Genomic DNA, 24,201 nt, shown 5'->3' with positions numbered 1-24,201 from the left:
AGAGTGTTACGTTGGAGACTCAAGGTTTTATGCATCCAATATTGGATACAAAAAACCTTGTTCTGAAGAATAATCTTCAGAAGCTTTCCTGCTAACTGCACTTGATTGACAAATCACAAAACCAAATGTATGTGGTCGCAGTATTATATGGATAGAAAACATTAAAATAAACTCGCTTGAATGTAATTTTCAATTCCAAGGAGAACTGGCAGATTATTTTTCAGCAACGATCATTTCTTTCCAGGTTTCCTCTCGATAACCAGCAAACGAAAAGAGTTGCGCGCGTGTATGTGTGTGTGTGTGGCGGTTGCTTCTATGTCTTCCCGAGGATCCGTATTTCGATGCTGATACTCTCTTGGTCACGAGAGTATCAGCATCGGCTTTTCTGCGCTCCCTCACAGTTAAAACAAACTGATTGCATTTCAGGTCAGGTAAGGCCAGGTAATGAATCCCTCGATCCCTCGCCGTTCAGCTCGTTCAGTAACGATGTTGTCTTGTCGATGTCCTCTGGCGTCGTGCACAAATTACGTAACGCTAAAAATCCGAATTTTGAACCGCCTCCCCCCCCCCCCCTTTCGTAACGCAATTTCCTATCTCTAATAAACAGAAAGTAACGCAACATCTACCCCCTCCCCCCTTATCGCGTTACGTAATATGTGCACGACGCCTCACGAAAAATGAATCGGTTTCACCACCAGAATATCATTTCAGTATACTTTTCGTGCGTGATTGAATCGAGAGAAGGTGTGGTTTACGATGGCAATTTGGAAGGCAAACTAGAGGAGAATGAACTCTCTGAGTATGAAAATTTCGGCGACTGAGCAATAATCGATTGAAAATTATATAATTTTCGCGATACGAAACATTTTCCGTTTTTCATGTTATGCATCCAATATTGGATACGAAAATATCCTACTGATGGGAAAGAATAATCTTCAGAAGCTTTCTAGCTAATTACACTTGATTGAAAAATTACGAAATCGAATGTATTTGGTCGCTGTGTTCGCCATATAATTAGAAAACATTAAAATAAACTCTTTCGCATGGATGTATTCTTCAATTCCCAGGGAACTGGCAGATTATTTTTCAGCAACGATTAGATCTTTCCGGAATTTTCTCGATGCTGTATGGCATCCAAACGAAAATTCTCGTTTCAGTTTGGCCTGCAAAAAACTTTTCTAAACTCTAATCCATCAAATTTGGGGCCCTGAAAAGGGCCGATGATTATATGCTAAGCTAATATAGCACCCTCTCCTTGGATTCGATGGGCCAGCTGAATGTCCTTGGGCATGATGTGACGCGTTTTGCGTGGATAGCACACAAATTTGTATCTTCGAATAAGCCTCCTGCAGAGTCATAACCGCGGAACTTTGGAAGCGCAAGTCGGTTTTGAAGTCGTGAGCAATTCCACGATCCAAAAGCTGCAAAGGTAGCTTGCGGATCAGCAATTCGGTCGACTTCCGATAGCGATGAATTTCACGCAAAGTTCCCGGTCGATAGCGATGTGGCTTCTTCACCTATCCTGCGGCTGGTGCGCTTATCCGAGCTGCTTTCGTGTGCCTTACCACTGAAAGACCAACTATCTATCTGCTTGGTCCCAAACAAACGAGTCGTCACGGTGCGAGAGTAGAGTAAGAAATGAACGAAAGCAAAGGAAGCGTCATTTTATAAACCATAAAAGTATAGAATCTAAACCCCACCCTTATTATATTCGTTGCTTACCCTGAGAGAGAAACGAATAACATCGAAGTAAGTATACAGTAATGTATTTGAATCCGGACACTTTGCGTTACATTTAATACCATACCGCAGCCACAACATTTTCTGCATGTTGAATTAATGCGATTGATAAGTAACTATCAAGAAACTATCAGTAACTATATTAGCAACTATTAATCGCATAAATTCAACATGAAAAAAATGTTATGGCTGTGGTATGATATTGAATGTAATGCAAAGTGTCCGGATTCAAAAGCATTACTGTAAAAAAGAGTTAACTCGAATGAAATTTTTTCGGTTCGGCCTGCAAAAACGAAATTAAGAGCCCCCGCCGACTGCAGACTGACTTGTCGACCTATAGTTCGGTCGGCTTCTTAATCAGTACGGAGAAAAAAAGTCTGTAGTGTACAGCATAATGCATAGACGTAAGTATGAGCTTCCCCATCTCACATTCCAATAAGATTAATGGGTTTCCAAGTGGGCGCGCTACATACGGATACGAATGATTTCAATAACCTGTTTTCGAAGCTATCATTAAGCTATTGAAACAATTTTTCGACTCAATAAATAGCAATCATATAACTCTTGGACATTTTATCTTTTGTATGAAATGATTATCATACTGTTCCGTTGATCCGAAGCAGAATGAATCACGCTTAAAGAAGGAATGGATTTTTTCTTGGAATTTAGTCAGCAGAAATAATGCCCTTTCCCAACAATTAAAAACGACAAACGGTAAACAGTTTCATCAAAGTGATTTCTTCGATATGGGGATATATTCACTACATCATGTCATATATTTCATATTTTTCATTATGAAATCCTTATCCATGGCACCTATCGGTATCGAATTATCATCGACACCACGATTTTCGCTAAATGCTCCTTTCAGTTCGGCCTGTAAAAAACTTTTCTGAACTCTAATCCATCAAATTTGGAGCCCTGAAAAGGGCTGTTGATTATATGCTAAGCTAATATAGTACGCTCTCCTCGGATACGATGGGCCAGCTGGATGTCCTTGGGCATGATGTGACGCGTTTTGCATGGATAGCACACAAATTGGTATCTTCTAATAAGCCTCCTGCAGAGTCATAACCGCGGAACTTTGGAAGCGCAAGTCGGTTTTGAAGTCCTGAGCAATTCCACGAACCAAATGCTGCAAAGGTAGCTTGCGGATCAGCAATTCGGTTGACTTCTGATAGCGACGAATTTCATGCGAAGTTCCCGGTCGATAGCGATGTGGCTTCTTCACGCTTCCTGCGGCTGATGCGCTTATCCGAGCTGTTTTCGTGGTGCCTTACCACCGAAAGACTAACGAGCTGTCTACTTAGTCCCGATGAAACGAGTCCTCACGGTGCGAGAGTAGAGTAAGAAATGAAAGCAAGGGAAGTGTCATTTTATAAAACATAAAAGAATCGAATGTAAACCCCACCCTCTTTATTGTATAAGCTTACTGTATACTCACGAATATAATAAGGGTGGGATTTAGATTCTATACTTATATGGTTTATAAAATGACGCTTCCTTTGCTTTCGTTCATTTCTTACTCTACTCTCGCACCGTGAGGACTCGAGCTCGTTAGTCTTTCGCAGACAGCTCGTTAGTCATTCGGTGGTAAGGCACACGAAGTCAGCTCGGATAAGCGCACCAGTAGCAGGATAGGTGGAGAAGCCACATCGCTATCGACCGGGAACTTCGCATGAAATTCGTCGCTATCAGATATCGACCGAATTGCTGATCCGCAAGCTACCTTTGCAGCATTTGGTTCGTGGAATTGCTCAGGACTTCAAAACCGACTTGCGCTTCCAAAGTTCCGCGGTTATGACGCTGCAGGAGGCTTATTCGAAGATACCAATTTGTGTGCTATCCATGCAAAACGCGTCACATCATGCCCAAGGACATCCAGCTGGCCCATCGTATCCGAGGAGAGCGTGCTATATTAGCTTAGCATATAATCAACGGCCCTTTTCAGGGCTCCAAATTTGATGGATTAGAGTACAGAAAAGTTTTTTACAGGCCGAACTGAAAGGAGCATTTGGCGAAAATCGTGGTTTCGATAATAATTCGTTACCGATAGGTGCCATGGATATGAATTTCCTTATGACGAATATGAAATACATGACATGATGTAGTGAATATATCCGAAGAAATCACTTTGGTGAAACTGCATTATAAAATTATTTGTGTACGAATGCCGCAATCGATAGTCGACTCTAATTTGCGCTGGGTAATTTCCTCGGAGGACTCGATTCCTCCTTTGAGCATTAATAATCTCTTTCTGGCAAAACGATGTGGTATGAATCACATTATTTGAATGATAGAATGAAGAAGTTTTCTGCCAATTTCCTTCAACCTCCAAACGTATCTTTCTCCCGTTTGTCGTTTTCGCGTTCGCTAATCCTCTCTCACAACACCCATTTCTAGTTTGAGAAATTGTTGAGTAAACATTGTTTGCCAGTGCGCGTAGAGCGGGAATTCCTAAAGATTCATTGCACCTCTAATAAATTGCCGAAAGACGTGGTCTTACGTTGATCGCACTTGATTGAAAAAATCCAAAACGAAATGTATTTGGTCGAAGCATTATATGAGTAGAAAGCAAATAATCGCTCGAAAATGACTTGATTTTCGCGATGTGAAACATTTTCCGTTTTCCATGTTATGCATCCAATATTGGATACGAAAATTTCCACTGATGGGGAAAAAAATATTCAGAAGCTTTCCTGTTAATTGCGATTGATTGAAAAATAACAAAACCAAATGTATTTGGTTGCAGTGTTATATGGATAGAAAACATTAAAATAAACTATTTCGCATGAATGTATTTTTCAATTCCCAGGGGAACTGGCAGATTATTTTTCAGCATCGATGATAGCAACGAGAATTCCGCGCGTGTATGTGTGTGTGTGTGTGGCGGCTGCTCCGATGTTTCAAGCGGAACCGTGGCATCACTCTCCTCCTGATGGATTCCCTTTTGGCATTAGGTGCACAAACAGGCTCTTGGTGACACCGTTCATCAGCGCATTCATGATAAACGAAATTAGCTTCACAACAACAGCGACAACATGCTCCAATCGCTGTTCAATCATAACTGAGTGGGTTTACGAGCGGCGCTCGCTTATATACCGATTTTTGATTTCAATAGCCTGTTTTGAAAGCAATTTTAAGACTATTGAAACAAGTTTTTGGATGAAAAAGTAACAAGTATATGACGCGTAGACATTTTATCTTTCAAATGAAGTGTTTATCATACCATTTCGTTCAGTTGTTTAAGAGCTATTAACGCTCAAAATCTCGGTCTCCAGCGTAACGTTTTCGTTCTCGAAACTTTGGTTTTACACCCCGGTATAGAAATGAAAGACGTAGTCCTACGTCAAAAGTTTTTTCTTTATACAAACTGCTTTGGTGGCAAATGCAGAACAAGGCGGCATCGAGGGCGTTCGAAATGGTTTTTTTCAAAACCACGAGTACTAAGTTTTCTAAATTGGAATCATTCCATAAAACAAGGCGCTTTTCAGGGCCATTAAACCTTCCAAAAAAGAGTTTAGGAAATACAGTTCAATGCTTTCTAAAACAATATCCAAAATAATAATAAAACACAAATTGATTTTTTCATAATTTGTTTGCCAGGATATGATGAGTATGTGAATTTGGCAGTTGTTCTGAGCTTATTGATTTTCACCAATTCTTAAATTGCTTCCAGATTTAAAGTACATTAATTTACACTTATCTCGACATTTAGCTAATTGGACGGACCTGTAATGCGACATATTTAGTTGGACATTTTTGTAAACATAGAGTTCGGGGTCCAAATTATGACCCCACATTGAAAGTCGACATTGTACCACTGTCATCGCAAATGTTCAATTACAGGTTAAAATTACCTCCAATCCGATACTGAGTGCGACGTGCCATTGAATGTAATTTACTGTAAAATATGTCACAAGCTGGATGGGAAGAAATTTTCCAACTGTGAATGCTGTGGCGAGTGGCAAATGCAATCGCTAAACAGAAAGGTTTAGCCGAACAAGATGGGGATATCGAGTGATAACGAAACAATAAACTCTTTAGATTGAAGATAATTTTGTGATCCTGAAAAGGACCCTTTTTAGCCTGCATGTGAATCCAACGAGCGAACAAATCGTAATGAATGTATTTTTTTGCCATTGCTCCCTTTTAACGCTCATTCGTTCGTCTCGTTGGACTCGCCCCTCTGGCTGAGTCTGCTGATTTGTCTCTATCCTGTGAGTGTGTACCGCTAGAGTATAAAACACGCGGACCCCAAAAAAAATATCATATTTTCTTTCGAACCGTAAACCCGTGTGGTTGTACGGCATTGGCATCGTGGACGTAACAAAGGAGGACAAGTTAAGGAAAAGGCAAAGTCTTACTCGAACCGTGCAGGTCTCCAGTTCCCTGTTGGTCGCATTCACTGATTGCTCCGCAAGGGTAACTAGGCCGAACGGATTGGTGCCGGAGCACCAGTATACCTAACAGCGATTATATAGTTTCGGCCGCCGAAGTGATCGAGTTAGCAAAGCTGCTGTTTGCTGGGTAGTACTAGTGCACCAGTCCACCTAGCCGGCGTTATATAGTTTCGGCCGCCAAAGTGATCGAGTTAGCAAAGCTGCTCGTGACGATAAGAAAACCCGCATTCGGAACAGAACACATTCGGTTCGGTGGACATCAAGACAACAGGCAGTTGCAGCGAGTGGCGAGTGGCAAACGCAATCGCAAAACGGCATCAGGTAGCAGAAGAAAAAAGTTTGTTCTTTATACAAACTTATCGAAATGGTTTTTTTTCAAAACCACGAGTACTAAGTTTTCTAAATTGAAACCATTCCATAAAACAAGGCGCTTTTCAGGGCCATTAAACCTTCCAAAAAAGAGTTTCGGAAATACAGTTCAATGTTTTCTAAAACATTATCCAAAATAATAATAAAACACAAATTGATTTTTTCATAATTTGTTTGCCAGGATGATGAGTATGTGAATTTGGCAGTTGTTCTGAGCTTATTGATAGTTGGGGACTTTCCTGATTATTCAATTTTCACCAATTCTTAAATTGTTTCCAGATTGAAAGTACAGTAATTTACAATTAGTTCGACATTTAGCTAATTGGACGGACATGTAATGCGACTTATTTAGATGGACATTTTTGTAAACATAGAGATCCAAATTATGACCCCACATTGAAAGTCGACACTGTTCCACTGTCATCGCAAATGTTCAATTACAGGTTAAAATCGCCTCCAATGCGACACTGAGTGGCGCTTCGGCACGTCGCATTGAGTGTAATTTACTGTACAACATGTCACAAAGCTGGATGGGAAGAAATTTTCCAACTGTGAAAGCTGTGGCGAGTGGCAACAAATCGCTAAACAGGAAGGTTCAGCCGAACAAGATGGGGATATCGAGTGATAACAAAACAATAAACTCTTTAGATTGAAGATAATTTTGTGATCCTGAAAAGGACCCTTTTTAGCCTGCATGTGAATCCAACGAGCGAACAAATCGTAATGAATGTATTTTTTTGCCATTGCTCCCTTTTAACGCTCATTCGTTCGTCTCGTTGGACTCGCCCCTCTGGCTGAGTCTGCCGATTTATCTCTATCCTGTGAGTATGTACCGCTAGAGTATAAAACACGCGGACCCCAAAAAAAATATCTTTTTTTTTCTTTCGAACCGTAAACCCGTGTGGTTGTACGGCATTGGCATCGTGGACGTAACAAAGGAGGACAAGTTAAGGGAAAGGCAAAGTCCCACTCGAACCTTGTAGGTGTGCAGTTCCCCGTAGATGTATCCGCCAATTGCTCAGCAAGGGTAGCTAGGCCGAGCGCGTTAGTACCAGTGCACCAGTCCACCTAGCCGGCGTTATATAGATTCGGCCGCCGAAGTGATCGAGTTGGCTGGTAAAGCTGCTCGCGACGATAAGAAAAATCGCATTCAGAACAGAAGACATCAAGACAACAACAGGCAGTTGCAGCGAGTGGCGAGTGGCAAACGCAATCGCAAAACGGCATCAGATAGAAGAAGAAAAAAGTTTTTTCTTTATACAAACTGCTTTGGTGGCAAATCCAGAACAAGGCGGCATCGAGGGCGTTCGAAATGGTTTTTTTCAAAACCACGAGTACTAAGTTTTCTAAATTGGAATCATTCCATAAAACAAGGCGCTTTTCAGGGCCATTAAACCTTCCAAAAAAGAGTTTAGGAAACACAGTTCAATGCTTTCTAAAACAATATCCAAAATAATAATAAAACACAAATTGATTTTTTCATAATTTGTTTGCCAGGATATGATGAGTATGTGAATTTGGCAGTTGTTCTGAGCTTATTGATTTTCACCAATTCTTAAATTGCTTCCAGATTTAAAGTACATTAATTTACACTTATCTCGACATTTAGCTAATTGGACGGACCTGTAATGCGACATATTTAGTTGGACATTTTTGTAAACATAGAGTTCGGGGTCCAAATTATGACCCCACATTGAAAGTCGACATTGTACCACTGTCATCGCAAATGTTCAATTACAGGTTAAAATTACCTCCAATCCGATACTGAGTGCGACGTGCCATTGAATGTAATTTACTGTAAAATATGTCACAAGCTGGATGGGAAGAAATTTTCCAACTGTGAATGCTGTGGCGAGTGGCAAATGCAATCGCTAAACAGAAAGGTTTAGCCGAACAAGATGGGGATATCGAGTGATAACGAAACAATAAACTCTTTAGATTGAAGATAATTTTGTGATCCTGAAAAGGACCCTTTTTAGCCTGCATGTGAATCCAACGAGCGAACAAATCGTAATGAATGTATTTTTTTGCCATTGCTCCCTTTTAACGCTCATTCGTTCGTCTCGTTGGACTCGCCCCTCTGGCTGAGTCTGCTGATTTGTCTCTATCCTGTGAGTGTGTACCGCTAGAGTATAAAACACGCGGACCCCAAAAAAAATATCATATTTTCTTTCGAACCGTAAACCCGTGTGGTTGTACGGCATTGGCATCGTGGACGTAACAAAGGAGGACAAGTTAAGGAAAAGGCAAAGTCTTACTCGAACCGTGCAGGTCTCCAGTTCCCTGTTGGTCGCATTCACTGATTGCTCCGCAAGGGTAACTAGGCCGAACGGATTGGTGCCGGAGCACCAGTATACCTAACAGCGATTATAGAGTTTCGGCCGTCGGAGTGCTCGAGTTGGCTTGCTGCTCACGACAATCAGAAAACCCGCATCAAGAACAGAGCAGCTTCGGTTCGGCGCTCATCAAGACAACAATTAGTTTCAGTGAGTGGCAAAGTGTTTCTCCGGCACGTCGCATTAAATGTAATTTACGGAACAACATGTCACAAGCTGGATGGGAATAAATTTTCCAACTGTGAAAGCTGTGGCGATTGGCAAACGCAATAGCAAAACAGGAAGGTTTAACCGAACAAGATGGGAATATCGAGTGATAACAAAAACACAACACCAAAGGTTCTTTACAAAACCATCAACATATTCATGAAGAGTAACAGTAAACTAATCCATTTTTCAGGTAGATTTTCAGGTTCACGTAGGAGAAGAAAATAAAACAACATATTTAAAATATATCTTTAACAAAAGCTGTCCCCTTTGTATAGTCCTACGTCACTCCGGTTATGTCCCCGACATTACCCACCCGTCTTTTTTTTCTCATCAATGAAACTCATCTGACGGATCACTACAAAATCAGAGTCACGGGATATGATCTCTATGGTATAAATCACCCGCACGGGTCAGAAAGAGGAGGGGCTGCGGTCTTCATCAAACGAGATATCCCACACTAATTATGGCACCGTCACAATACTCTAAACATCCAAGCAGCGGCTGTGTGCATCGAGAGTAAATCAGAGAAATGAGTACTAACAGCACTCTACTCTTCACCGAACCACCACCCTTCGGAGGAGGAACTGAAAGACTTCTTCTCACTCCAAGGGCACCGATTTATAGTCGCTGGTCACTTCAACGCAAAACACACCTTTTGGGGATCAAAGCTGATTACCACTCGTGGTCGCGTATTATACAACGTTATCACTGACTCTGGCTATGAAATTGCATCATGCAGCGAACCGACACACTGGCCAGAGGATCTCGCACGACTTTCGGACCTGCTAGATTTCGCTGTCACAAAAAATATTACTAGTAAACGAATTCGATCGAAGCTTCTTCTGGACTTATCATCTGATCACTCATCAATACTTCTGGAATACTTCATACAAAAGGAAGTGAAGCAGACGCCATCTAATCTTACTAACTTTTTAACGAACTGGACAAAATATAAGACATATATCTCCTCTAACATTCTCGATCCACCTCTGGATAACGAACATCATATCGAGGACGCAGTTAACCAGCTCAGTGTATTCATGAAGAATGCTGCGAAGAATGCTACCCCACCTATCAAGACCAAGAAACACAAAAAAATTAATACTGCCTCCCACATAAAAGCAGCAGTTGCAGAAAAGCGACGACTAAGACGTATCTGGCAGAACAAACGATCGCAAGAATCTAAAAACCAATTCAATATGGCACAATGTAAATTAAGAAAGCTATTACAAGACGAGAAAGATGAAAAATTCCATAATTACTTAACTGATCCCATAAAGGATATTTCCCACAAGCATGGAAAATTTCGACCATCATTATGATTCCTAAGCCAGGGAAAGACGCACAGAAAGTGGAATCTTATAGACCTATCAGCATCCTTCCAATCTTCTCAAAAGTGTTCGAAAAAATTATCCTGATAAAATCAGGGCCCGAGTTTGGAAGATTAATCCCGAATCATCAATTCGGATTCCGAGCAAAACATGGCACTATTGAACAAGTGTACCGATTGATAGAAGAAATTCGTAAAGTATATGAAGGCCGCGGATACTGCTCAGCGCTTTTTCTTGATGTAGCTCAAGCTTTCGATAAAGTCTGGCGCGAAGGACTGCTCTATAAAATTAAAAATATGCTACCACAAGTATATGAAATTATGCGTTCTTATCTACTGGGAAGAAAGTTTCATGTTCGGTATAACCAAACTCTATCACCAGAGCAAGAAATTTATGCTGGCGTTCCTCAGGGCAGTGTTCTTGGACCAGTTCTCTATCTCATCTACACAGCTGATCTCCCGACCGCGCCTAACTTAATGACTACAATATTCGCAGATGACACAGCTATTCTCAGCAGTCACAAATACAGAACGATTGCTTCACGGGATCTCCAGGAACACATAACGGTCGTGGAAAAGTGGCTTCAAAAATGGAGAATTAAAGTAAATGAAACAAAATGTGTCCACGTTACGTTCACGCTTAATAAGGACACATGCCCACAAATCAAGTTCAATAGATCTGAAGTACCTCAATCGAATGAAATTAAATATCTTGGTGTACATCTAGATCGTCATCTAACCGTCATCTAACACATAGATGCAAAGAAAACTCAATTGAAGATGCGAGCAAAACAAATACATTGGCTAATCGGGAGGAAGTCGAAATTAAAACTAGAGTTCAAACTACTTCTATACAAATCCATGCTGAAACCTATTTGGCATTACGGCTGTCAACTATGGCAAACAGTTTCAGCAAGTAATATCGAAATCATCGAAAGAGTACAAAATAAACTGCTAAGACAAATTACTGGCGCCCCTTGGTACATCCGCAATAGTGTCATACATCGAGATTTAGAGATGGCGACGGTTAATAAAGAACTTCATAAAACGAGGAGGAAATATGCGGAAAAGGTGAAGAATCATCCAAATCCACTAGCAAGGCGACTCGGTCAACCTATGGTAACACGTCTGAAGAAAAAAACCTTAATTATGATGGGATATTCAATGTATTACCCCTCACCAAGTTTATAAAATGACAAATGGCCCTTCCGGCAGCACTGTATATATCAATGTAAATATAAATTCAAACAGCAACCATTTTTGTATCGACACACATTAAAAAGTAAATTTGTCGGTCGCTTCAAGAATTCCTCACATAAAAGTGTGAAGATTCTTGAATGCGATCGACTGAAGTCTGTGTCACTTAAAAATGACAAACGGACAAACTCTTTTCGAGTGACATTTGAGGGTTCCGCTCTTCCAAACTACGTTGCAATAGGTGCTCTTCGTTTACCTGTTCGGTTGTTTGTACCCCGGGTAATGAAATGCAACAAATGTATGCAACTCGGTCACACGGCCGCCTATTGTTGCAATAAACAACGTTGCGCAGATTGTGGAGAGAGTCATGATGGGACTTCTTGCGCAAAAGAGCGCAAGTGTCTTCATTGCGACGGGCCCCCCATGATCTTTCTCAATGCACGGTGTACATACAACGAGGGGAAAAACTCAAGCGTTCCTTAAAGGAACGTTCCAAGCGGACTTATGCAGAAATGCTTAAGAGTTCCGCCTCAATGACTCAGGACAATCCCTACTCCATTCTGCAGAACGACGAGCCTGTTGCAGACGCTCCCAATGCAGGAAGTTCCGGTACATCGCAGGGTGCCATTAGGAAAAGAAAAATTATTTCTTTTCCATCACTCCCCAGAAAGAAGACCGAAACTTCCCAAGTTGGAATGAAACCTCGTATCGAACGTGCTGAGAATAGACCGAAGCAAGTACCTCCTGGTTTAAGCGGTTCTTCTACGCACCAGGGGTCCTCAGCACTTCCCGGAGCAGAGCCCAACACGTCTGTTCCTTTTTCGCGGTCGAGGCAACAGCCACAATCTGGCTTGCTTGCGCTTTCTGACCTGGTGGACAATATTTTAAATGCTTTAAATATAAATGACCCTCTTAAAAGCATAGTATTATGTTTGCTTCCGATTATGAGAACATTTTTGAAAGAAAAATGTGGTTTTTTAGCAGCGTTCATTTCCCTCGATGCCTGATTCAGTGCAAGAGGTCAAGGATTTGACCACTGTAATACAGTGGAATTGGAGAAGCATCATCCCTAAACTAGATCAATTAAAATTTTTAATTCATAGTTCTAACTGTGATGTATTTTCCCTCTGTGAAACATGGCTTTCTTCAGCCGACGAACTGAATTTCCACGATTTCAACATTATTCGCCTCGATCGAAATGACTCGTTTGGTGGCGTACTATTGGGGATCAAAAAATGCCACTCCTTCTATAGAGTCACTCTCCCATCGATGACAGGCATTGAAGTTGTCGCTTGCCAGACACAAATCAATGGCAAAGACCTCTGCATTGCCTCGATATATATTCCTCCAAAAACTATGGTTGGCCGCCATCAGTTTTTTGATATCATCGAGGCACTGCCGGAGCCGCGGCTAATCTTAGGTGACCTCAACTCCCATGGAACAGCATGGGGTTCACTCTACGATGACAACCGTGCCACTTTGATTTATGATCTGTGTGACAACTTCAAATTGACAGTTTTGAATACTGGGGAAGCAACTAGAATAGCCAACCCAACCCTGCACGGGCAAGCATGCTAGACATATCACTTTGCTCTTCTTCGTTATCCCTGGATTGCACGTGGAAGGTAATCCAAGATCTCCACGGTAGTGACCACCTGCCAATAATTTTATCGATCGCCAATGAATCAGGTTCTCGTGAGTCAGTCGATATTGCGTATGACCTCACGAAAAATATTGACTGGAGAAAATTTGCAGAAATAATATCTGAAGCACTTGTTTCAATGCATGAACTTCCTCCACTCGAAGAGTATAATTTTATATCGAGTTTGATTTACGAAAGCGCACTTCAAGCTCAAAAGAAACGTGTTCCTGCTACCACTTTCCGACGTCGTCCTCCATCACTTTGGTGGGACAAGGAGTGTTCAAAGGTCTACCTTGAAAAATCATCCGCTTTCAAAAAATTCCGGAAAACTGGACTAGTGGAATGGTTTCGAAAGCACCAAGCTCTAGAAGCCAAACTAAAAGGTCTGATTAAAGCAAAAAAGCGTGGATATTGGCGAAAGTTCGTCAATGGTTTGTCAAGGGAGACCGCTATGAGCACTCTTTGGAATACGGCTAGGAGAATGCGTGGCTGGAACCATACAAATGAAAGTGAGAAATACTCTGGCCGTTGGATTTTCAAATTTGCAAGAAAGGTTTGTCCCGATTCCGTTCCTGCCAAAGCGTCGTACGCGACATTCCGCTCCAATGCGACTATGAGAATTTTTCGATGGTGGAATTCTCAATGGCCCTCCTCTCATGTAACAATTCAGCTCCGGGGTCGGACATGATTAAATTCAACTTGTTGAAGAATCTTCCTGACTTGGCAAAACAGCGTTTGCTGAACTTGTTCAACAAGTTTCTGGAGCTGAATATTGTCCCGCATGACTGGAGACAAGTGAGAGTGATAGCCATACGGAAACCCAACAAGCCGGCTTGCGATCACAACTCGTATAGGCCGATTGCAATGTTATCCTGTATTCGTAAATTGTTAGAGAAAATGATTCTACTTCGTTTGGACAAGTGGGTTGAAGCGAACAATTTGCTGTCAAATACGCAGTTTGGCTTCCGCCGAGGTAAAGGGACAAATGATTGTCTCGCGCTGCAATCTTCTGAAATCCAAATCGCATTTGCTCGCAAAGAACAAATGGCTTCCGTTTTTCTCGATATCAAAGGGGCATTTGATTCAGTTTCCATGGAAATTCTCTCAGAGAAACTTCATAATCGTGGACTTTCACCAATTCTGAATAATTTCCTGTACAATTTACTGTCAGAAAAGCACATGTTTTTCAATCATGGCAGCTTGAAATCTTCTCGATACAGTTTTATGGGCCTACCACAAGGCTCCTGCTTAAGCCCCCTCTTGTACAGTTTTTACGTCAATGATATAGATGATTGTCTAACTAGAGACTGCACGCTGAGACAACTTGCAGACGATGGAGTTATTTCCATCACGGGTACTAAACCCGCCGTTCTGCAAAAATCCTTGCAAGATACCCTGAACAACCTGTTCACGTGGGCTCTCAAGCTGGGTATCGAATTCTCTACGGAGAAAACCGAAATGGTCGTTTTTTCTAGGAAGCACGAACCCGCCCAATTCCAGCTTCACCTATCCGGCAAAACGATCAAGCACTCGATATTTTTCAAATACCTTGGAGTATATTTTGACTCTAAATGTACCTGGGGAATACACATTGCGTATTTGAAACAGAAATGCCAGCAAAGAATCAATTTTCTCCAAACAATAACCGGAACATGGTGGGGTGCCCATCCAGGAGACCTCATTCAGTTATACAAAACAACGATATTATCAGTGTTAGAATTGGCTGTTTTTGCTTCCGATCAGCTGCCAGGATTCATATTCTCAAACTGGAGAGAATACAATATCGTTGCTTGCGTATAGCAATGGGGTGTTTGCATTCGACACATACGATGAGTCTCGAAGTTTTGGCAGGAGTACCCCCGCTTGCTCTTCGGTTCACAGAATTATCCTACAGATTTCTCATCCGTTGCAAGATCATGAATCCATTGGTGATTGATAACTTCGAAAATCTACTCCAACTGATTCCTCAGTCAAGTTTTATGTCTTTATACCATGAGTACCTTACCCACGACATGTACCCTTCACCGGGCATCTCCAACCAAGCTTGCTTCCCATACTTTTGCAATTCCTCTGTCATTTTTGATCTGTCCATGCGACAAAAGATCTGTGGGGCATAGGCAAGACAACCCGATGAGGGTCTACCATCAGTTCAGCTGTGCGCACGTAAGTTGTCACTTGATGTGCTTACACTCACACCAATGCACCAGTTAGCATAGAACCGAACGAAGCCTTTCATCTCCCTTGCTCGTCAGTTTCATTCGTCAGCAGTCCCACAGGTTGGACGTGCGCTGTGTGGCTCCGCGAAACTCGGGCGATTTGCCAGCGGCAGAATAGCGACCCCACATTTGGCGATCCTGCCAGGAGGGGAGCTGATGTTTACCCGCTTCTGATCCATCACATCGAATTTTTGCCGTGGCGCAATCAGGAAAAAAGCACCTTGTTGGAAAAGTGACGAGCAACGGTCGACGAATGCGAGGTTCTCCAGTGACGACCTGATAAGCATGGCCGAGGACAATACATTGGGTGACTTCTCACATATCGACGATGAGCTGCAGTTCGTGAAAAATGATGGTAATTCCTTAGTTCCCTTCAAATATTTCCGCGTGTATGCAACGGTGATCCGGTACGAACGGGATAATCGGAGGAACGCAGTGATGTCATATATATTTTTGTGTTGTTCACGAGAGGATGTTCTTGATACAGGGATAGTGTGAGACGTTGTGGATGCGATGACTAATGACCACAGTAGAACGAAACGGGGCAAGAGATAAAATATTTCGAACCAGGCGCACACTCAACCCGTGGAGCAGGAGAAAAAAACGCAAAAAACTTCCGATACGTCCGATACGAGAACAATTACGTTGCCTGCCTGTGTGTGGGACTGTGATGCGTGTGTTTGCACGGTGAAGTAAAAGTGCATGTTCACCGAAAACTGTTTTCTCGCTTTTTTTTTTTCCAAAATATATATTTTTATCAAGGCTCCTATGGCGTTAGCCTGACGGGCCGGAGTTCAATATTTTAACAGTTTTTCTTATTATCTATGTTAGTAATATGTAACCGATTACTCGCGGTCGGCTCGAGGTTAGTATTACAAGTGTTCTCGTGATTGGGATGTTGCTGTATCCAATGCTATGTACGTGTGCCCGACACGGGATACTTCCTATTTGGATGCAGCTGACCATTAATCAGCAACGCCCCCCTAGTATGTACCCCATATCTAGCGTGGTGCGTCTTCTCGACTCGAGGAATCCAGGATAGAATGGTCACTAACCGGCGCAATCATCAGCTCGTGTAGAGTTGTCATGAGCGGTACAACCTTTGGCTCTTGTTGAATCATAAGTGGACTGCACAACCTTTGGCCCGTGTATCTGTAAAGAGTGTGTGTATGTATTGCCGCGACTAAGTAAAAGTTTATCGATCGGATAGGAGGGATATAAAACGGGGACACAACGAAGGGAACATCATTAAACGTTGACATCGGCGTTTCTGAGGAACAGGTATAGATGAAGCAGAAGATCAGGATCACGGCTACCTAAGATATCCCGGACGGGGATATCCGATTGTCTGCCTTTTGCTCTCAGTGCTCTAGAGAGCTGAGAGCGAGCAGCATGGAACCGGATACACGACCAGACAATATGCTCGATGTCGTGGTAGCCATCGCCACAATCACAAAGATTGTTTGCTGCGAGCCCAATGCGATAGAGATGCGCGTTTAGGTTGTAGTGATTGGACATGAGCCGAGATATCACGCGAATGAAATCACGACCTACATTCAATCCCTTAAACCAAGCACTCGTCGAAACCTTAGGGATAATCGTGTGCAACCAACGACCGAACTCATCTTCACTCCACATGCGCTGCCAACTAACGAGTGTGTCCTGACGAGGAATGTGAAAATATTCATTATAGGCAATTTGCCTTTCAAAAAGTGTGCCTTCTGAAGCGCCCACCTTAGCTAGCGAGTCCGCTTTCTCATTCCCCGGAGTCGAGCAATGAGAGGGAACCCATGCTAAGGTAATCTTGAATAATTTTTCGACCAAAACACTCAATAGATGTCTTATTCTTGTTAGGAAATAAGATGAGCGTTTATCAACTTTCATTGAGCGGATTGCCTCTAATGAGCTGAGACTGTCTGAAAAAATAAAATAATGGTCGATGGGCAGTGTTTCAATGATCCCTAGAGCATAGTATATCGCACCCATTTCTGCGACATACACGGAACAAGGATCTTTGAGTTTGAAAGAGGCACTGGAATTTTCATTGAAGATGCCGAAGCCAGTGGACCCGTTTATGTATGAACCGTCAGTAAAGAACATTTTATCAGATCCAACTTTCCCATAATTTTCCGAAAATATCGACGGAATAACATTAGAGCGTAGGTGATCTGGTATTCCATGGATTTTTTGTCGCATGGACAGATCAAAAATGACAGAGGAATTGCAAAAGTATGGGAAGCAAACTTGGTTGGAGATGCCTGGTGAAGGGTGCACGTCGTGGGTAAGGTACTCATGGTATAAAGACATAAAACTTGACTGAGGAGTCAGTTGGAGTAGATTTTCGAAGTTATCAATCACAATCACAATCAATTAATCAATCAATCATGTTTTCTCGTTGTTTTCAATCAAAAATAGACTATTTGTACTGTGATTCCCCTGCTGATGTTGTTGTACCTGTTGTTGACGTCTTCGAAGTGTGCACGGTGGAAGAATGACGAGTGATATACGGTCAAAGTCGTCGGTTGCTGGTTTTTATTCAGTCAGCGTAAGGTGACTTTCACACAACTCTCGGTTTTGCGAAATGCGTCCAAAGTGGTTAGATTTTTAATGGGATTTCGCTTTCCCCTAACGCAGCGACAGACGCATAGCTTTCGTCAACCATAACCAGCCCCCCGTTTAGGACTTTGTCGTTTACCTGGTCTGTCCGTTTGAAAGCGGTGAGCTTCGGCGGCGTCCGAGCCGGCAATACGGCACAGCTCGCATGAATTGTGATTAGTTTCAACACTGCAAAGCGCGAGACCCTGCCATGGCGCCACCAGAGTGATTTGAATGGAATGATCATAAGTGAATTTGATATTCTCGGGTGCGATTCCGAAATAATTGCAAGGAATCAGTCTGATTGTTTTTCATGTGGAGTGATCGAGTAATGATAGTGTATGAAGAAGTAGCTCCTATGACCGAATAGTAAGTGTGGTATTTTTCCAACGGGCTTACTACTGGTGGCCGTTAGTGTACGAAAACGAAAGTTTCCAACCATATCACATGAATAGAGCGTTCATTGCGTGTTGGGATAACCGGAGGTTGCTTTTTTTTCTTTCAACGTTCGTGTGAGCTCGGGATGACCACACATTGTTAGACAACATGGCATACGATACGATATGAGCGAAAAAAGAAAAGGAAGAAGAAATAGTTTTTGCCCACTTAGCAACAGCGTCGTGTGAGTTGGGATAACCACACATGTAACAATTTAACGAAAACAAGAGCGTGTTGGGATAACCGCACTTTTATGACATTCAAACTTGGAGCGCAACGTGAGTTGGGAGAACCACGAATGAGGAAATTAAAAAAAAAACGTGAGTTGGGAGAACCACGAATGAAGAAATTAAGAAAAAAGCGCGGGTTGGGATAACCGCTGTTAACTAAATTACAGTTTTTCGACATTTGGTAACAATATGTGCAATTTAGCAAAGCTCTGCAAAATACTTGATTATGTGTAATAGTTTTGTAATGCGATACTATTGGTACATTTGTGATAAATCTGTCGATGAATGGTACAGCATGAGCGATGTGATTCAGTTCTAAAAGGATTCCCAAAATGATGTTTTTGTTACACAGTCTTGTTTAAGGTCAATCACCAATTTAAATTGTCCTCCACATAAGAGAGAGACCGTGGATGGTTTATTTGAGATAGTAATTATTGTTGCATAATTTGGTTACGTCAGTTTGAATCCGTTTTATTGTATAGTATTAAACGAAGCTACTAACGATCAAAGGAAACCGATTTTTATAATGTTTCAGCGGGCGCTGCGAAGCATTGATATAGGGGAAGGTGGCCCTGATCCGACCCCCTAAATTGCAAAGGCAATTCATCACATAAAAATATTGTTTTTTGGCGACTTCGGCATTGGAATGTATGGTATAACTCTTTAACTATGTTTTCTATCAGGCGAAATGGTTCTTGAGAGTAAAAAAAGGGGGAAACAGAGTCAAAATCGAAAGTGCCTTTTTTCGACATGTTCAAAAATGGTGGTCCTAAAACCCATCCATGGTCCTGAACCGACTCCCTATTTTTTGCAGCGAATCTACTACCAATAAGTCGGAAATGACGGATATGATATCCCAAGATTGGGTGAAACGTGAATATAAAAATGATTTCAAACGATATAAACAATTAGAGAATCGCCTACAATCAATTGTATTCCCTATTTTCTCGAACGATTTTAGGGTTCCCTTTATTCGAAATATCAATCAGTAAGAAAATTAGTTGACCTATTCCTCTGTGGTTTATTTTACATTAATTTTTATAATTTTTTTTAATTATTTATTACAATTATCTCACTGTTTTATGTTCTTCTCTTGTTTTACTAGCTTCATTTCTTCTCGTTGCTTCTTCTTTATTTCTTGTAGTTTATTTATTTCTTCTTTCTGCTTCTTTTTCAATTCTTGTAACTTCTTGTTTTCTTCTTGTTGCTTTTTATTTTCCATTTTTACATTTTCTAAATATTCGCGTTTCTCTTTTTGCTGTTGGATTTTATCCTGCTTGGATATCTCACTGATACGACGTTGTCTTTCTTCTTCTTCGATTTTTTCAATTTCTTTACCATCTGTCAAAATCATCGTCCGTCCTGGCTTACGACCTCTTTGTTTCTTCTGAATGCGTGGTGGAGCTTCCGGGAATGGCGAAAGCGATTCAATTGTCGAACTTAGGAATAGAGATCGGTCGATGGTTTCTTTTACTTCTGCTTGGTGTGATGGTTCATTTCTTTCCTCTTCATTTTCATTTTCGTCTTCAACAGTTGTTGGTTCAGCTCGATTGGTTGTGGCACTCGGCATAAAATCGATATCTTTGAATATGTCCGAATCCATCGGCCAAATTCCAGTGGCTTTAAATCCGGCTTTTATGTTCCTTTCATCAGCTCCCACTTCTAGAGCTCGTGTCACCATCGCCGGAATGTCGAAAATATGAATGCCGCGCCCTGGATGCATTCGCAAGAATAATTCGAATTGCTTGTTAAGCGCAGTTTTGAACGGACCAAATACGCTGACGTCTAGTGGCTGAAGGCGATGAGAGCAATGGGGCGGGAAGGACACAGCATGAATTCCATTATCTCGACAAAACTGCAGTGCTGCCAAGGAACGATGCGATTCGTGATTGTCTAGCAGAACAAGCACAGGGTAATCACGGTCACAGCGAGTGAATTTTTGAAAGTTTTTCAAAAATTCTAGAAACAACTCTGCATTAATCCATCCACTCGGATTTGCTCCTCCAGTTGAACCTGACGGCCCACCATTCAAAAACCACTCTTTGAAACGTGCGCGTGGGAACACAAAATACGACGGTGCACGCATTCCAGTTGCCGATACAGCTTGAACAAGTGTCACCAATTGTCCACGCTCGGCAGATGTGATTTGCCCGATCTGCTTCCGACCACAGCGAGATATAACACGGACCGTTCTATTCACTGTAGATACACCCGTTTCATCAACATTCCAGATATCGCATGGTTCGATCTTTATTTCGTTCATTACATGAAAGTAATTAGCGAAGAAGGCAGCAACATTCGTTGGATTAAATGCGCTGGCTCTGCCTAAGCTAGTGGCTTCAGGTTTTCTCAGCGATAATTTTGGATGTCAGGACATGAAAAAGCGAAACCATTCTAAGCCGGCCAATTCATCCCGATTCCAAGATGGCGGATAGTCAACATCCAGTTGTCTGGCAAATTCATAGGCCAAGGCTCGCACTTGAACCGATGTCAATCCGAAATAAATGTCTGACGCATGCAGAAGGTGGTTTTCGATAGATGTTTCTTGTGAAGCGTTGAACACCTTCAAAACAAGAATAGAAATCATTAAAAGAAATATACGATAGATCTCTAGTACGATAGTATTTACCATTCTGTGGCCTCTCTCCACAATTTTAATATTGTCCACCTGATCGTTCGACTGTCCCACGGCTCTTTCCTCCTCGTTCGGCGGTCCATGTTCATTATTCTTTCGATGTAATAATAAAGTTGATCGAGGAATTCCAAACTCACGTCCGGCTGCGCGAAGTGACCATCCGGATTTCATTGCTTTAACCGCCGAACGGAGTATCGCCGGATCACGTTTTGGGATTTTTGGCTTGAATGTTCGTCCCATATCTAAAAAAATTACGGTCAATCGTCGTTAGAAAATGATGTTTACTCACTTTTAATTACTTTTTCCCTGTTAAAAAGCTGAAACACAGGATGTTTACATATGATGTTGCAAAACTCTTTTAATGTTTGACAGTTCATTGTAATCACGGTACACACAAACGTGAGCTGATACACTCCGGAAATATGATGTCATCGTTATCGATCTCGTCACCATATACGGTAAACGATTATTTTACGCAGTTGTATAGAGCTTTATATGATCATAGTAAATGGCTGAATTCGACATTTTCTGATTCATTCTTCGCACTCATGTTATTCTGAAAAAGGTGTTTTTCATCTGCTATGTTTGATTTAATGGAGCTAGATTGTAGTGACGTTATCATTATCAAACTGGTGAAACTTGTTGCTAGCTACCGGGAGTGTATTACCTTATTTTGTATATCATTGCTATAAGCCAGCAATATGGCCGAAAAACAGGGGGCCGGTTAAAGAACACTATTTAGGGGTCGGTTTAGGAACACCTTTTGGGAGTCGGCTCAGGACCAACCCGACTTTTTTCAAACAATCGAATTTCGTGTACTAGAGGCAAAAGGTAGATGTACATTTACATAGCTTATTTTGTTTATCAGACCATAAGCTATCGAGATTACCTGGTTTTGTAATTTTTCGCCATCTGAAAGAACGTATAGCTCATTTCCCATACCGGTCAAAAATCTATTTTTTTCCTTCTTTGGAGCACTGATAACACAGAATGGCGCTAAAACGCTAGAATGGAAGGAGCAGGAAAAAGGTCACCATATAACCAAATTCCAAGCATTGTGACGCCTTTCATTTGACACTAATGAAAATTCGGTAGATAGCGCCATTCCTGAGATCCAAGGGATGGTCGGTTCAGGGCCACCGGTCGGATTAGGGCAACCTTCCCCTACTCAGTTCGGAGCAATTGCCGCTATGTTGAATTATTAGTTGGACAATTGAGGTAACGAACAATTCCGAGGACTACAAACGTAATTTCATTCAATTATCCCGGGAAAACCTGTGCCGTGCACTTGATCAATAACCAAACGGTTTATCACGTTCCAAGTTCCTTTTTGTTTTATAACTGCTATTGACTGTTATCACTTTTGCCCTTGCGGACTGCAAGGCTAGAACGAAGCTGTAGCAAACGTGATAGGTATAAGATAAAGCCGCCCGGACAGAAGATATCAAGTTTTCAACCTTTGCTGTAATGTTTTTTTTCTCTCTTGCCTTCCGAAGGTTATTTGTTCATCGAGCAAACAGAAGAGAAACGCCCATCGGAGGAAGCAGCTGCGCGTAGCATACACTCAAAATTCATTACATGTCAGATATATTATGCAAGTACGTTAATAAATCTGAACAAAGTGCAATACATTCCGATTTAATGTACGATATTTTATAATCCGATTCAAATGTTTGAATACGTTTTCCCATGGCACTTACATTTCATGTGAATTTAAGGGAACGATTATTTGGTGTGGTTTTGATATATATATTTTTTTCTTCTTGGTAGAATTTACCGAATCACCTCAGTACAACCCATTTTTTTTAGAGAAGAGGGGAGATGTGGGGCATAGGCAAGACAACCCGATGAGGGTCTACCATCAGTTCAGCTGTGCGCACGTAAGTTGTCACTTGATGTGCTTACACTCACACCGATGCACCAGTTAGAATAGAACCGAACGAGGCCTTTCATCTCCCTTGCTTGTCAGTTTCATTCGTCAGCAGTCCCACAGGTTGGACGTGCGCTGTGTGGCTCCGCGAAACTCGGGCGATTTGCCAGCGGCGGAATAGCGACCCCACAAGATCCATGGAATCCTAGATCATCTACGCTCAGATTCTATTCCACCGATATTTTCGGCAGAATATGGGAAAGTTAGATCTGATAAAATGTTCTTTACTGACGGTTCATTCATAAACGGGTCCACTGGCTTTGGCATCTTCAATGAAAATTCCAGTGCCTCTTTCAAACTCAAAGATCCTTGTTCCGTGTATGTTGCTGAACTGGGTGCGATATACTACGCACTGGGGATCATTGAAACATTGCCCATCGACCACTATTTTATTTTTTCAGACAGTCTCAGCTCATTAGAGGCAATCCGCTCAATGAAGGTTGATAAACGCTCATCTTATTTCCTAACAAGAATAAGACAACTATTGAGTGTTTTGGTCGAAAAATTATTCAAGGTTACCTTAGCATGGGTTCCCTCTCATTGCTCGATTCCGGGGAATGAGAAAGCGGACTCGCTAGCTAAGGTGGGCGCTTTAGAAGGCACTCTTTTTGAAAGTTAAATTGCTTATAATGAATTTTTCCACATTCCTCGTCAGCACACGCTCGTAAGTTGGCAGTGCATGTGGAGTGGAGATGAGTTCGGTCGTTGGTTACACACGATTATCCCTAAGGTCTCGACGAGGGCATGGTTCAAGGGATTGAATGTAGGTCGTGATTTCATTCGCGTGATATCTCGGCTTATGTCCAATCACTACAACCTAAACGCGCATCTCTATCGCATTGGGCTCGCAGCAAACAATCTTTGTGATTGTGGCGATGGCTACCACGACATCGAGCATGTTGTCTGGTCGTGTATCCGGTTCCATGCTGC

General features: G+C 41.9%; 2 protein-coding genes across 2 annotated transcripts; both read right to left on the bottom strand.

Moving 5' to 3' along the window:
- Positions 1-19,778: 19,778 nt before the first annotated feature.
- LOC129766387 (uncharacterized) lies at positions 19,779-20,969 on the bottom strand. Its single transcript, XM_055766914.1, has one exon. The coding sequence runs from the start codon at positions 20,967-20,969 to the stop codon at positions 19,779-19,781; it is 1,191 nt and encodes a 396-aa protein (XP_055622889.1).
- Positions 20,966-21,670, bottom strand: LOC129764473 (uncharacterized). The gene is made up of 2 exons (XM_055763582.1): positions 21,336-21,670; positions 20,966-21,269 (listed from the first exon to the last, which is right to left on the bottom strand). The coding sequence occupies exons 1-2, from the start codon at positions 21,579-21,581 to the stop codon at positions 21,075-21,077; spliced, it is 441 nt and encodes a 146-aa protein (XP_055619557.1). The 5' UTR covers positions 21,582-21,670; the 3' UTR covers positions 20,966-21,074.
- Positions 21,671-24,201: the final 2,531 nt, after the last annotated feature.

This window comes from Toxorhynchites rutilus, chromosome 2 (assembly GCF_029784135.1).
Source record: "Toxorhynchites rutilus septentrionalis strain SRP chromosome 2, ASM2978413v1, whole genome shotgun sequence".
Taxonomy (NCBI): domain Eukaryota; kingdom Metazoa; phylum Arthropoda; class Insecta; order Diptera; family Culicidae; genus Toxorhynchites; species Toxorhynchites rutilus.
Note: the sequence above shows the minus strand (reverse complement) of the source record. Positions and strands in the feature narration are given on the sequence as shown.